The 14557-nt window shown below is 44.2% G+C and overlaps 1 protein-coding gene across 8 annotated transcripts in view; it reads right to left on the minus strand.

Annotated features, from left to right (window-relative positions):
- The window catches only part of SYT7 (synaptotagmin 7), a 284642-nt gene that overhangs the window by 70623 nt on the left and 199462 nt on the right, over positions 1–14557 (minus strand). For 2 of the 8 annotated variants that reach the window (XM_077321148.1, XM_077321147.1), the window contains exons 4-6: positions 11090–11221; positions 9759–9974; positions 1563–1925 (exon numbers count right to left, since the gene is read on the minus strand). The exons of 1 other annotated variant lie outside the window; for it this stretch is intronic. In XM_077321148.1, the coding sequence (XP_077177263.1) occupies positions 1563–1925; positions 9759–9974; positions 11090–11221 (711 nt within the window). The remainder of the gene's footprint in view (positions 1–1562; positions 1926–9758; positions 9975–11089; positions 11222–14557) is intronic. 5 more of the 8 variants (XM_077321153.1, XM_077321152.1, XM_077321149.1 and 2 more) reach the window with 4 other exon arrangements.

The following is a 14557-nucleotide window of genomic DNA, read 5'->3' on the forward strand; positions in this document are numbered from 1 at the left end:
TCCTGAGGAGAACTTGGACACTATATTTGGTTACTTTGTGTGTGTGTGTTTTTTTTAAATGTAACATATTACAGAGTTTTTGTTTTCAAATTTGGCTGTGGACAACTGTAGTTCCCAAGACTCTTATGTAATAAATGAATAAACACGAAGGCAAATCATTTCCCACCAGTGCTATTTGCTTATCACTGAACTAGGACTTTTTCTCTCTGACCATATACTGAGTCCTATGACAGGTGTCTAGCCCCAACAAACTATTCTTTCCAGCTTTGAACAGAGTGTCCCTCAGTGTGCTGGGGAAAAAATAGTAATTAGGGCAAAATAAGGAATAGCAGTGCCCCCTCGCTTTGCAGAATATAAGTAAGTCACATTCCTACATGTGATGACAGCAAAGGCTTCAGATTAGCCTTTGGTGCTTGGAATTTAGAAGCTGTCACCAACAGGGTAAGTATTTAAGACAGATTAAAAATCACACATTTCAAACTGCCCTGACAAAGCTGCCTTTCCAGATCCCAGCAAGGTGGATCTGAAAGGCTGATAGGCATGGATTTCATGGATAAGAAGACCAAACGTCTATTTGTCAAAGGACACAGAAGAATCACCTCTTTCTAGGAGGGTACGTCAGCTTTGCAGTGATGTAAAGAAACCTCACTGTTAACCAAAAAGAAGGGAAATCCCTAAATTTGCTAGGCTTCTCTCTTTCCCAAAGAAACGAAATTAGAGCTAGGCTACTAGGTCTGAACAAGGGTTTGAATCTGGCACAAATCCCTGCTTAGCTCTCAAGCTTCCAGAATAGCCATCGATCACTTATCTACAATTTCGACATGAACATATGGTGAATTTATGATAAGCTGTCAACCCACCATATACCCACTATTACTTGTCTAACACAGAAACCTATGCTTCTTAGCTACAAGAATCCACCAACGACATAGTGAACAAGAATAAACCAGAAGGTCCTTTTGTCCAGCCTTTAAATAGAGATGGGATCTGTCATAGCCTAAGGCTTCAAATGATACTATTTAGATATCAGGGTGCCAAGGTGTAACAGAACTGAAATTAATGAAAGAACACACATTTCATGTAGGTTTATTTTAATAGGGTTACAGTTCATTGATGCTAAATATATGAGAAAGCAAATGCTGCCTTTGGAGGGTCTATGAAATGTAATTACAATGCTAAGGAACAAAATAAAGGAATAAATCCAAGCAAGGAAAGAGTGAGAATAAAAGATCCTCAGGTCCAAATGGAGATAGTGAGAGATTGCCCTCGCCTCCTCCTTGGAACTGTGTTAGAAGAATCTAGATCTGAAACTAACCAGTATATAGCATCTAAGGCGACAAAGATATTTTCTGGGCCAAGAAATATAGAACAGGTAGACAAAGGGCTGTTTTTCTTTGGTTGGCTAAGAGTTAGCTGTCCTGCAACAGGAGCTTGCAATATTGCCAACTTTGGTGCCAACTACTGAGAACTCACCGGAACCAAGCAAATAGGGAGCAAACAGAATCTTAAGCAAGTCTGATACACACACACAGAGAAAAAGAAAAAAGAGCACAAAAACTTACAGGAAAGACTTCATATCCAAGCCTCGATTCCGAATCTGCCCCACCACATGGTCCCAGCTCCCGGGGTTGGAGCGGCTGTGTCCACCAGCTGTCCTGTGCTTGGCACCAGCAGAGATCCCTTGCCGTGACTGCCCACTCCGACAGCCCCGAGGGTTGCCGCCGGTGGAGCTGGAGTGGGTTTGCAGCTGACCCAGGCTCTGGCTGGTGGTGGGCTGGCTGTGGTTAGGTTTCTGGTGCTGGCTGAGTGGCTGCTGGAGACTCTGCTGGCGCATCAGGGTGCGCGGGCGCTGGCATTTCGGGTCTCCTGCTGAGGTGGGGATATACTCAAGGGTAGTGGCTGTGGACATGGTGGAATCCTCAAAACTTAGGGAGGTGATGGATGAGGGGAAGGAGAAAAAGGAGAAGAAGGTAAGGGGGCAAAATTGGAGGAAGGAAAAGCAGAGAGTTAGAGAGAAGATGCCCCAGCACAGCACTCTCTCTGCCAGACACCTTTGGAAGCAGAACATTGTCCTTCTGGGTTGTGGCCCTTCATCTACTTCTCTAGCAGAGTCAGGCCCCTTCTCTGCGGTCATCTTTCTTTCTTGTCGCAGAGAGGATTCCCAAACCTTGGGGCTCAGTGTGAGATTGCCTGTGAAGTGACTTCTCCGCTTCCTTCCCCTTCACTTGGAAGCATGCTCAGCACAAGAGCCCTGACTTCAGAACTAATTAGGTTGCTTCGCACAGGGAAATACCCTGGTGGCTGTGACAAGCAGCACACCCAACAACCACTTTCCCTACTGGCTGGTTCAACATCCCTCCCAAAAATGATTGTGGGATTAGTTTCTCTCATGCGTCCTGGAAATGAATTCACGGACACTGATGGCTAAGCTGGTGGTATGCTCCAGGGCTCAATTATTTTTTCAGTACTTCTCTACCTTCTTTGGGAATTCAGATAGCACTGTCCTTCAGAGGCACACAATTATTCCAGATTTCCCCCCCCCCATATTTTCTGTCCCTTGAATAGCCAGAGCCACAACAGAAATGCTGGCATGCCAGTTGCTGCGTCTCTACTCTTTGTGTAGCTGTTAAAGGCAGAAGAACCTGCCCATAAAAGGTGCCACCCCCCTACTGAGGCCACTGAACAGAGTACGGCAATGGTTTCAGGTCTGCAGACCACTAGGCCAGAAAGAGATGATTTCTCAGAAAAGTTCCTAGAAACTGCCCTGATTGCTGTCCACAGAAGGAAATCTTTGGTTAAAATCTAGCAATCTGCTTGGATGAAAAGTAAGGTATGTAGATGGAGTCAAATGTGGGTTACTATCAAAAATCTGTAACACATGGCTAATTTCTCTCAAAGAAAAGTGGACAGAGTGGGTGGGGGCTGATCCTTTCCTCCACTCACTGCTTTTCCTCTTGCAACTCATATCCCCAGGCCATTTTTCTCCTACCTGGGCTTAATTCCAGTCTTGGATCACAAACAGCGGCTGCACCCACACATCACAGGATAATGTGCACTTGATTCACCATATCAATCATTTACACCTGGCCTGTCTTGTCCACACAGGAAAACCCAGTGGCCAATGATGGCTATGCTGCAAGGAGAGTGAAATATCCAAAGATGTGTTGATGCAGCCTAGGTACTGGAGGCTGGGGAAAGGGTTATCTGTGAGCATTAAAAAGTGCATGTGAAATGGGAGACAGAGGAAAAATTCCCCAACCACTCTGAGTCTTCACATGTCTACTTTATAACTGTTGTCGCATCAAGTTGTCTTCCAGTTCTGTGTGCTGCCATCACATCTATTTCTGGTTTTAGAAACAGTGCAGCAACCCATAAGAATGAGGGACAGCTGGACTCAAGCCATTCTCCATTCTCCCAAGAGTGATGGAATACACAGGAGCGCATGAGTCAATATTTCATATTTTCAGGTGTGACCGTGTCATAGTAGGTGGCATCCTCACCGCCTGTTAGCAATGTCATGAAGATTTCAAAGAGATGGAGCACTCTGTCACCAAGAACTTGTAGAATTTGATTCTTGGGGTCATTCCAAACAGAGACACGTCTGAGCTCCCCATGGGAAATATATTCTACACAGAACTGCAGACACATACAGCTGGTGGCAAGTACACTTGCCTGATGCATGTTTGTAAACATCTTAAGTGAATAACTCAATGTAAAGGGGTTTGGGTAACTAATGTATGTATTACAGCCTCAATGCCATTTGTTTGGTTTACAAAAGCCACTTTGTAAGGGTACTCAAAAGTGACAAAGGAAGAGGGGACATGAAGCGTCACAGGTATGGGGGAAAGACTCCTGGGAAGACAATCTGGAGTAGGGATATGGCAGATACCTAAACAGCTATGTATCCCTTTCTCCTGTCACTGTTCTGTAGTCAATCACTCTTTCCAAAGAGAACCCCCCCCAAAGAAAAAAGTCCCAAATCACCACCTAGTACTGGATCCTAGTATAGTATGTGCACATAATGAATAGGTAGCTTCTTGGTAGAAAAGACTAGGGATGTGCTTGGGAAGGAGCAAATAAGGTGACCACGCAGTAGGACACGTGAGAGACTTCCTTGTTAGGTAAGACCTGTCACCTGTGAAGTACAGGACAGGACATAAAGCTAGAAAGACAATACAGAGATACAGATAGATATCAAAAGACAGGATAAAACTCCACTCAACTAACCATACAGAGCAGGTGGCTGAATATCCATTCAGAAAAACAATGCCAAACACGAATAGCATTCAGCCAAAGACATGAGAGGACATGGCCATGAACACACATGGAAGGCAGCATGCAGGTAGTTACAAAATAGGGATTTCCCCCTCCCCTCTGCAATAGCTAGGGCTATTTGTATTCTCCTGGTCTGTCCTTGTAAAACTCCAGGTGGAATCTGGTACATGGCACAGGATTTAGATTTCTGAAAATATCAGCCTTTATTCACTTAGAAATGGGCTGTTAGCTCATATGTTTGTGTGGTTATATTTTGAAGCTCATGGGCATTACTACCTTCTGTCCCATGCATAGCCATCTGCTCCCTCCTTATTATCTCCAACTAAGTCTCCATACCCATCAAATCCTACTGCCTCTTATTTACAATACTTTTCTGTTCTTGCCCCAAATTCTACATTTTGTGGAAATGCAGGTGTCAAGTTTAACCTTTGAGTGCAAATTTGAAGACATTGTATTGATTTCCACACATTTCATTTCTTCTATGGTGTGAAAGCTGGTGCCTCTTACCCTCCTTCTTATATGAACAGTCCAACCTGCAGTTAAAACTAAAGCTATATTAATGGAAGAGAACTGTGCAAGAAACAGTCATGGTGGTAAATCCATGACAAAGCATATGCATGAAATAGAGATATGGCAAGCACTGGAGTTATACAGTGATTGATATATTTGGGTGTACCCTGAAGGACATGGTTGGGTATCACACAGAAATGGACAATCACTGATCAAACAAATGAACATGTGACAGGACAAAGGTGCACAGTCAGGTCATCACCCACAAGTCTTATCGCTCCCCATCTCTGCTTCTGTCCAAACTCCTGCTGCTCTTTTAGGCTTGAACTTTTGATAGCAGCAGCCACTCTAGAGCAGCTGGGGGTGGGGGTGGGGGCTGATAGTCACCAAATGCTCACAGGCCAGTTTTATCATCATTTAAAAAATAAACCAAACTTGGTTACCCAACTGACTTAAGGAAACATGGAAATCAGGAGCTCTTGACAGAAGATTTTAGCATCTCTCATTTGCTGCAGTTGTGGACTCAAGTAGAGTGAGTGTCCACCAAAAGCAGCAAAAATGCTGATGCCAGGGATTCAGTGGCAAAGTTGTATATTATTGATGAGAAATTTGAGGAGAGAGAGAGAGAGAGAGAGAGAGAGAGAGAGAGAGAGAGAGAGAGAAATCAGAGGAAGAAAAGAGTAAGGGATTGTGAAAACCCGTGTAAGCAAAAAGATCCATTCCCCTTTTCCTGTATTGGAAAATTATTTTGATACTTCTGTGTACATTAATACCAATGAGACTGCTTGGATATTTCTAAGTTTCTTCGCCCAACCCACAAGGTGTTGGGCCTGAAAGAGAAATGCACCATTCCCAGTCACTGCCTTCTCTGCATGCATTGACCTCATTTCAGTTTTCTATCAAATCCTAAATTAGTCCAATTTTCAACATCTCAGTCACAGGAAACTAAAATTGGCTTCTCTAGGCCTGAAGCCAGCAGAATATATAAATTTCTATCAAGGGTAATTGCTGTGTGGGAAGCAGTCCCAGTGTTGAAGGGACTTTACCAGCCACACCTGGCTCTCTGCTATCTGCTGGTCCGTTATCCCACTTGTAGTTTCTATCACCACGTCATTCTGCAAGCAAACAGAAGAGCTCTCTCAGCCAGACAGACAAAGCAAACCAGCGCTCCATGACAGAAACACACATGCCAAATACAGGAACAACCAAGTCACAAGAATTTCCACTATAAGGGATACATTACAGATCAGTTTTTACTCAACACAAAGCTTTATTAAATCAGTGAATGCTTCAAAGTTAATCTAGAGTTGACTTCACAGCCAGAAATAATGTAAATATTCTCAACAGATGTTGTCACTTCCAACTGACTTACATATTCTCTGGGACAATCATTTGTATGTGCTGGATGGGTAAAACAGTGAAGTCGCAGCTGATAGTAGGTTTCAGAAAGAATGGTAATTAGGGTATTTTATGGTTTAGGAGAAATCTCTGACCAGCATCTGTTAGGTAGCAAAATGTAAAACTGTAGCACGTGAGCAACTATAAAAAGGTACCTTTAAACACATTGTGTTGGCTCTCACTGAGAATTACCACTAACTGAATGGGGAGATATTTTTGCAAATTCTCCCTTTTATGACTCTGCCTTCGTATGATCCCTGGGATCCCCCTGTCCCCTCAGAAGCATGAGTTTAGAGGCCTTTGGGGCTGCAGCAGGGAGGGGGAGGCAAGGAGATTGTGCTCCACTGATGGAAATCAGTGGGCATGTTTCATGGGATCAAAATCATTGTTCCTCCTGAAATGTTCACTCCACATAACCATTTTAATGAAAGCTTTTACAGCCATTACCCTTAATGTTGCAAACAGATCTCTGGGCTGTAAAAGAAAGCACTTCATTGAAATGGGGCACTGATATAAGTTCAGGGTTCATAGATTTCACATAGGGCCTTAGTCAAACCAGAGGCGTTCAGGGAGCCCAAATACTTATTCACATCTCTTCCCCTTTCCTGTACAAAGCAGGAGAAAGGGGGGGGGGGTAATTCTGTGTGCATGAAAAGGATCACAGGGAAGTGGCAATTGAAACATGTCTGCCTTACTTTACTGTCTGCCTTACTTTACTGTATTATACTGTTTGGAGCGCTTTCCTCTCTGTCCACTCTGTTTTCAGAAGATGGGGCCAGGGCAGAATCAAGTTAAGTCCAGGAAATGTGGAATCAGGTGGATTGTAGGTGGAGCTGATGTGAAATCTGTCAGTTAAGTCTTGGAGCCTGATGAGTTTTCTCAATAGCAAAAAGCAAACAATGGAAAAAACAACAACAGCTGGTTCCTTTGCCAACTCTAAAATGTATTGGTTACCTGGCAGTACATGGGTTTCATTCATTGGACCATTCGAATACAGAATGTTTGGAAGATTTTAATGCCACAGAAATATACGTCATAAACGTGCGAATACTGTCTTAGCCATGATCCAAAAACATGGGGTACAGAATCAAAAGGGAATGGCACATGTAGCTGGAGCATTGCTTGTAGCTAGTACCCAAGCCATCCTCTCTGCCTAAAAAAAACAACTGCTTTTACATCCAGGTACACTCTTAGCCAATGGGCAACAGGAGCATCCAGGTCCCATGTTTGGGAACGAGGCAGGCTATCCACCACACTGCTCTTGCAAAGGAAAAGGAGAGCGGAATCCTGCTAGCTTTCACCTGCCCCATCAGGGGCTTGGGCTGTGACTTCCAGTGGAAGCAGTGGTTCCTACCCACCACACACAGTGTGGACCACTCCTTGCTTGACTTCAGGCATGGAGGCAGCAGGATGGTACAGCAAGTCATTCTGGAGCCCAAGAATCACTAAGAACCACCCCTGTGTAGAATTGTGGTTTGCTGCTAGCAGTGCGATCCCCTGTGGCAAAAACAACCTATAGTATTGTGCTTGCTTCATGTGTGGTTTTCTTCCAGTTTGACTATTACTTTTTTTTTTAATCAAAGTGTTAAAATACTATTTATAGTGTCAAATTTCTAATATATTTTAAAAGCAAAAATGTCAATACAACATTAATACTGTTTCTTGTATCATAGCCACAATTTCTGGAACCTGAGTTATGTTTAAAGAAGCCACTGCAAGCTGCAAAACAGAATTATAATTATTATTCACTGAATAACAATATAATATAGCATTTGAACTAAGTAACGCACAAGTGTACATCTTTTAAAAATCCTTCTGGAAAACTTCTGTGCTGGTGCTTAGAAATATTGGGCAAAATTTATACATCAAGGTTACTGATGAAAGGGATGCAGCCTGTTTATTCATGAGGAGGGGAGTTGGCCTATAAGTTTGATGATGATGATGATAATAACAACAACAATAATACTTGAGATGCAAGTGTGCCACTTAGGAGAGACCTAATGGGAACATGTGATAAATCCTCAAATATTCCTCCAAGATTTATTTGTTTTTGTTTTATTTATTTGTGAGGCTTTTATGTCACCGCTCCTAGCCAGCTAGCCCATGATGGTCTACAACATAGTTTATATAGTTATATGTCCAAATCACAAGGAGCTCTATTTGTTTTTATTTCAGCTACAAAAGACAGGAATGTCATCAAATAAGGCCTTAACTGAGAGCCACACTGCTGGTCATGCCTTTTGTCATGTGGTCAAAAATGCAACACAAAAAGAGACATCTGAGGGATCTTCTAGGCTTCAAGAATGGGGCAAGCAGTAGAAGGAAGACTTAACCCAAAACAGTTTTAAGAAGCTACATTAGAATATTTTTAAAGTCAGAAGTATGAACTGGACTCAAAGTGGAATTAGAAACCTAAAAGGAGATGTCAGTGAACAGCCATTCTATAAACCAGTTACTGAATAATACTACTCAGGACATCACAAGCTGCCATGACTACAGAAAAAGTGGGTGAGGGGGTGGGAATGAATCACATTCCAGGCTCACACTTCTGAAGGATTCCAGAATTTCCCTGGAGCATGTGCACTCTGAAGCCTGGCTACTCAGTATGTCTGCTGTGTAGCATCTAGTTTTGTGTTCACTGCTGAAGAAGGAAAACTCAGTGGGGCAGCCCAGCTAGATCCAATTCAGAGGCCAGCTCTGATGGGCCTCTGAGCAATGCACTTAAAAGTTACCAGAAAATCTGAGTCAGAACCTTTCTTCTCTGCTACCTCTCTCTTGTTCACTCTCTCCCCACTTCTCTTTCCTTATGTGCCCTTCCCCATTTTTTTGTAGATGAACATGTAGGCAAGGCTTATTTTCTTTATTATTGCACATACCTTATAACTAATAAATATTAGTTTTCAGAAACAGTAGTATTGTAATGCTTTTTCGTTAGGACCAGTTAGCTACTATTTTGTCATTATCATCACTTATTGGTGACCTCCCAGTTTCGTTTTGCAAGTCCACAGCAGAGACAGAGGAATCCCGATTAGCCCTCCTTACAAAGCTGCTTTGAAATCATCTGGAATGCATAAACCTGGGACTCGGGTCTAAAGCAGGTCTAAATGAAATGGACTGGGGAAAAATGTTTTTGCCAGGAAATAGTTACTGCACTGCTGGTGACTGAGAAGAGCAATGGAAAGGCTATCTGGGCAGCAGCCCCCGGAACGTGGTCATTTGGAGACCAAACTGTGATTCTGGGATGGGGCTCTGACCCTTGAAAATGGTGTAAACCTATTTTATTTATTTCCACAGTCTAAGGACTATTCCCAGATAAAACTGTGTACAGGAAGATGTGGGGAGTGGGAAATACAGCTTTCTGCTTTTTGGTCACGCACAACTGAATCTTTCTCATTGGTCGCAGGTGGGCTACACAGTTCCCCTCTACATGAGGATGTCACATCCATTGCCTTTGTGTTTCTGTGCTCTGTCTGACAACACAATGTTTGTAGCACAGTTGTTCTTTTCGTTTCATGCTCCTAGCTGCAATTCTGGGCCATGAAATAGGGCCAGGCCCATGATGTACTCTCACTCACTTGGATAGGCTGAGTTTCCCTGCTGCTAGGTGGCTCTGCAACGTTTGCCATCGACCTCTCCCCGCCTTCCCAATGCTGGGTTCACTCTGGGCAGACACGCTGCTCTTCATGCCGTCCTCTCGGAGCTGCTGCCTCTCCCCATGCCGTCCTTCTCGCTCCCCTGCCAACCCTGACGTGGCTGAGGCAGCCAGCTTTGCGCCTGATAGCAATGAGCCACTAGGGCACACCAGAAAAGGAAGGTGTAGGCAGATCGCAGCGAGAAGGTGGTCACACAAAGGGGAGGAAAAGAGGAGAGAAAGAAACAGAGAGAGAGAAAGAGAGAGAGAGAGAGAGAGAGAGAGAGAAAGACAGACAGACAAGGGACAGACAGACAGAGAGAAAGAGAGACATCAGCACTGCAAAAGAAAGGGCCAAGGAGAGCCTTTGTCCCAGGCAAAGACAGCAGGCAGCCCTGGCTTGGTTGTGAGGTTATGATGACAGCCAAAGTTATTTTATTCCATGGACAACGAAGGGTTGAACAATGGATAAGACTGTTAGGAGAGGCACTGTGCAGGTGAAGGGAGAAAAAAAGCCATGTTAGTGAGAGAGCTTACCATCACCATCACCACACAGTGCAGATGCAGAGAACACGCTGAGAGGGTGACCAAAACGGGCAACCCCATCCTGTGCTGCAGAGAAGGGGGCGAGGAGTAGGAGAGCCAAAGGGACCAGGGGAAGACAAGGGGGCTGGCCTCTTTCAGTAAACTGCTTAAGGCAGTGGTTCTCAACTCACTGGCAGCACCACACAAGCCTAGCAGGCAGAAAGCTGGAGTCAAGCTCTCTCTGAGGCAGGAGCACTGCCATGACTTTTGATGTGTCACCCCGTGCCTGTCAGTACCCCACTTTCCATTGACTGAACACACCAGGTACTTTCTGGGATCAACCCAAGTATGGAACTCAGCCATTTTGTTTTTGAGGTTCAGCCCAAAGGTTGAGTCACTGGCTTGACTGTGGAGCTAGTGAATCCACCAATATAACACTCGCTGTTCCTTTAGGACCAGGATTGGAGCCAAAAGGAGAAAGGAGGGGAAAACTGGTCTTACATACCAGTACCAGAACATAAGCTGGTAGTTGGGAACCACTGAATTAAAAAGTAGGGAGGAGGAAGAAGGGAAGGCAGGAGGGGTTGCTCGTCTCCATGGCCATCTGTCCATGGGGGAGGTGGAGTGTGTGAGGAGGAGTTTGAATAGGGAGGAAGAGGAATGTGAAGGGGACAGCAGGAAGAGGGAGGTGGGAGGCAGGGTGCGCATATACTCACTATATATGATCAAATCAGGTAAAGAGAGACTCACTTGAGGGAAAGTCGTGGATCACCATATGGGGCGTAAGGTGATATGTTTAGAATAAACTCCTTGGGAGGGTAGGAGCTCCATTTCTGCTGTACTGTGTTGTCATTGTTATTCCAAAAGTCTCTGTCTAGATCACTAGATCAGCCGGTGATGAGGGGAGAAAAGAAAAAAAAGGGAAATACAAGAAAGAGAATCTAAATTCCTGCAAGGGGAGGAAGGAGAAAAAAAATCCTAACCCAAATGAGACGCAGCGAGGTTAGAGTGGCGATTTCTGCTCCTGTGGAGGTAAGTTCTGTGCCTCACACCCACATGCATACTCACACACACACACACACACACACGCATGTACACACACACAGAGGGACAGGTGACAACAGGAGGTAGAGCTGAAGAAAGACAGGAGCAGGCACCTCCAAAAGCTGGTGGAGAGAGAGAGAGAGAGAAAGAAAGAGAGAGAGAGATGGTGTGCAGGTTAAAAATGTTTCTGTCAGCTGGTGCTACACTTTGCTTCCTTGTGCCCCCATTTGTCCTCTTGTGAAAGACAATTGTCATTTTGCAAATGCTACTCACTATTCAACCTTTGGCTTCTCCCTTCATTCTTGCCTTCTCCCCACGGAGAAGTGGTGCACAGCACCCAGTGCAACATTCAGTTGGTTTCTAAAGCAATTGGAATCTTTGCCTTGGGGTCTCCAACGATGGCTGGATCCGCTACTGAGGGAAGTGAAATATCTTCCAATATTCTGTGCAGAACTGTGTACTGTACTACAGAGAAGTGCAAACAGAGCAGTAGCAATATCCCAAGCAGCAACAAGAATCTTAAGACAGTTCTTATGAGACACTGAACTAAAGGCACTACTCAATTTCTTCCCACCAAGCATGCAAGGTACAGCAGATGGTGCTGAAGAACCTGTAAGAACCACTGAATAAGCATTTGGGAAGAAACATTAACTCATGTTTTCTGGTAATGAATTCAAATGTAAGAAAATCACTCTGAGACATATTGAATTTGAGCAAAGTTCCTCTAAGGCAGGGGTAGTCAACCTGTGGTCCACCAGATGTCCATGGACTACAATTCCCATGAGCCCCTGCCAGCGTTTGCTGGCAGAGGCTCATGAGAATTGTAGTCCATGGACATCTGGAGGACCATAGGTTGACTACCCCTGCTCTAAGGCTCAGGATCTGAACCTTCACCCTATATTGGGGTGTGTGCACTTTAATAATAAAGAAAGCTCTGGCTGCTTGTTCACAGGATAGATCCTTGCATAGATCATTGGCTCACTTGAGCACTCAGGAGTGTGATCTACCTCAGTCAGGAGGCTGTCCATTGATGAGATGCTCTAAGGAACTCACAATATTATTCTGTGATCATCTTCAGCCTGACCAGACCTTCTCCTTTTTAGAGAGCTTCCAATGTCTCCTTAGCACTTGATTCACAGCTCATGAGATCTGACAACAATGGCCTTTGAAGTCAAGTGGTTCTGTGGCACATTTATTAGAGACATCAAAGGTTTTTTCCTGGGCTACATCCTGCACTCAACCCTCTTTTTTCTCATTAACTGCCTTTGCCCTTTTCTGGCTTGGGGATGAAACGCCTTCCCACCTGCCTCTTGAGATTTATACAGAAAGGAGATGAAAAGCCTGGGATAAAGGGCTGTTGCATTTCACCAAGGAGCAAAAGCCTCATTCACAGAGGCTAGAGAATGGAACTAGGGCAGAAAATGTTGCAAGGAGGAAGAAAGCAAAGAAGTAAAAGCAAGAGACAAAGCCTCTCGTTTGTGTTTCTCTGCCTGACTCTTTCCTGACTTGTCATCTGTCTTGCTGAGATTTGGATCAGAGGCACTGCAAAGATCTCTCTCAATATAGTTAGGGTGGCTAAGCAAGCAGCTATTGGCAAGAGAAGAGGGTTTCAGTGGGGATGGTTTCAGTGTCTACCAAACTTCTCCATGAGAAGAAAGGTCTCAGAACAGCTGTTTTGTGGTGGTCTTGGCCCACACTCAGGCATCCTTATTCATGATCTCTGTTGACAGCAGACAGCCTACAAGGTCTGAAGGACAGCAGGGAGGCAATGGTCAGTGTTGTATGCTTTTGACTGAAGAACATGACCTTCAAATTCTGCAGTCAACACTCTTGGCTCACTGAGAGTTCCGCTAAGGGTAGGCAGGATTGCCAAGAGATTCAAACTAGTGTTAGGCTTATATATACACAAGCACACAATTTTTCATACCTGCACACATGGACATATATACACTGAAGTGCACATATGCACAATACACAAATATGTATACATCAGCACCCATTTGTACATTATACACACATATATGCACAATCACACGCAGAGGCATGCACAAGGAAACACTCATATGTACACAGACATAAACACATGTCAGCAATCCATTTACTTGAGTATCACCATCTGTGGGGGCTTCTTTGTACCCAGCAGGAGGAAATATAAGGCAGGGAAAGGTAGTTTTCCACACTTTGGAGTGAATTTCCCCTGTACCATATTACTATAGTTTCCAGGGCAAACTTACTGTCCCTTATTTCAGAATACTCTGGCGTTATGAATAAATTTCATAGAACAAATCTCCACAATGCCCCTTTTAAAAATTAGAAATGGCAATGCATAGTCAGATGAGCTTGTATGATTAAACTGGGTTGGATACAGAACAAGGATCCTGCAAGGACTGCACAAGGCTTGCTGATCATCCTTGCATCCCACCCTGCCCCCAACAGCCATTTTTTTTTACTCTGGACAAATTTATTCCTGGCTTTGCAGGTCACATGGGGAATAACAGTCACATGGGTTGGAAAGCAGCCATGGGGAGAGGGAAGGATTGAAATCTGCATCCTCCTTTGTCAGAGCACTACTCCCTCACCACTGCAGCTTCCCAGCCAATGTGACAATTACTCCATGTGACCCACATGACCCTGGGAATCAATCTTCCCATGGTTAGGCATGGCTGTTGAATGGGGGAAGGAGAATGGCAAGAAGCTCAGCAACCCCCAACATGTTCTGCTGGCAGATTCCAGGCTCTAACCTACTGGTAGGCAAAACTCCAGCTTTGAAACTGAATCCTGATTTCAGGAGGCAAGAAATCATTCTTGAAGATGAGGTTAAATATCATTGATAACATGCAAGTTCATTAATAAGAAATTGTAATACTGGGAGTGTAACAGGAAAAATGTTACCTCAGGGCGAAATATTCGTATAGAAAGAGATTGTATAATCTCACCCTAAATGATTCCTGAAATGGAAAAGAAAGGATAAGACTGAATGAAGAACCATATTCAAATCAGGTCTTGGTCTAGCCTGATCCATGGTCAAGGAGGTAAAGGCTTGCGGTACCTCATTGCTTGGCACCGTTACTTCATGCATCATGGGCCAAAGCATCAGTCCTCCCACTCCCCGTTTCTGAGGCCTGAGAGGAAACTTTGAGATTGTCACTGGGCAACTAAGAAATGTCTATTGAT

This window comes from Paroedura picta, chromosome 2 (genome assembly GCF_049243985.1).
Source record: "Paroedura picta isolate Pp20150507F chromosome 2, Ppicta_v3.0, whole genome shotgun sequence".
In the NCBI taxonomy this organism is placed as follows: domain Eukaryota; kingdom Metazoa; phylum Chordata; class Lepidosauria; order Squamata; family Gekkonidae; genus Paroedura; species Paroedura picta.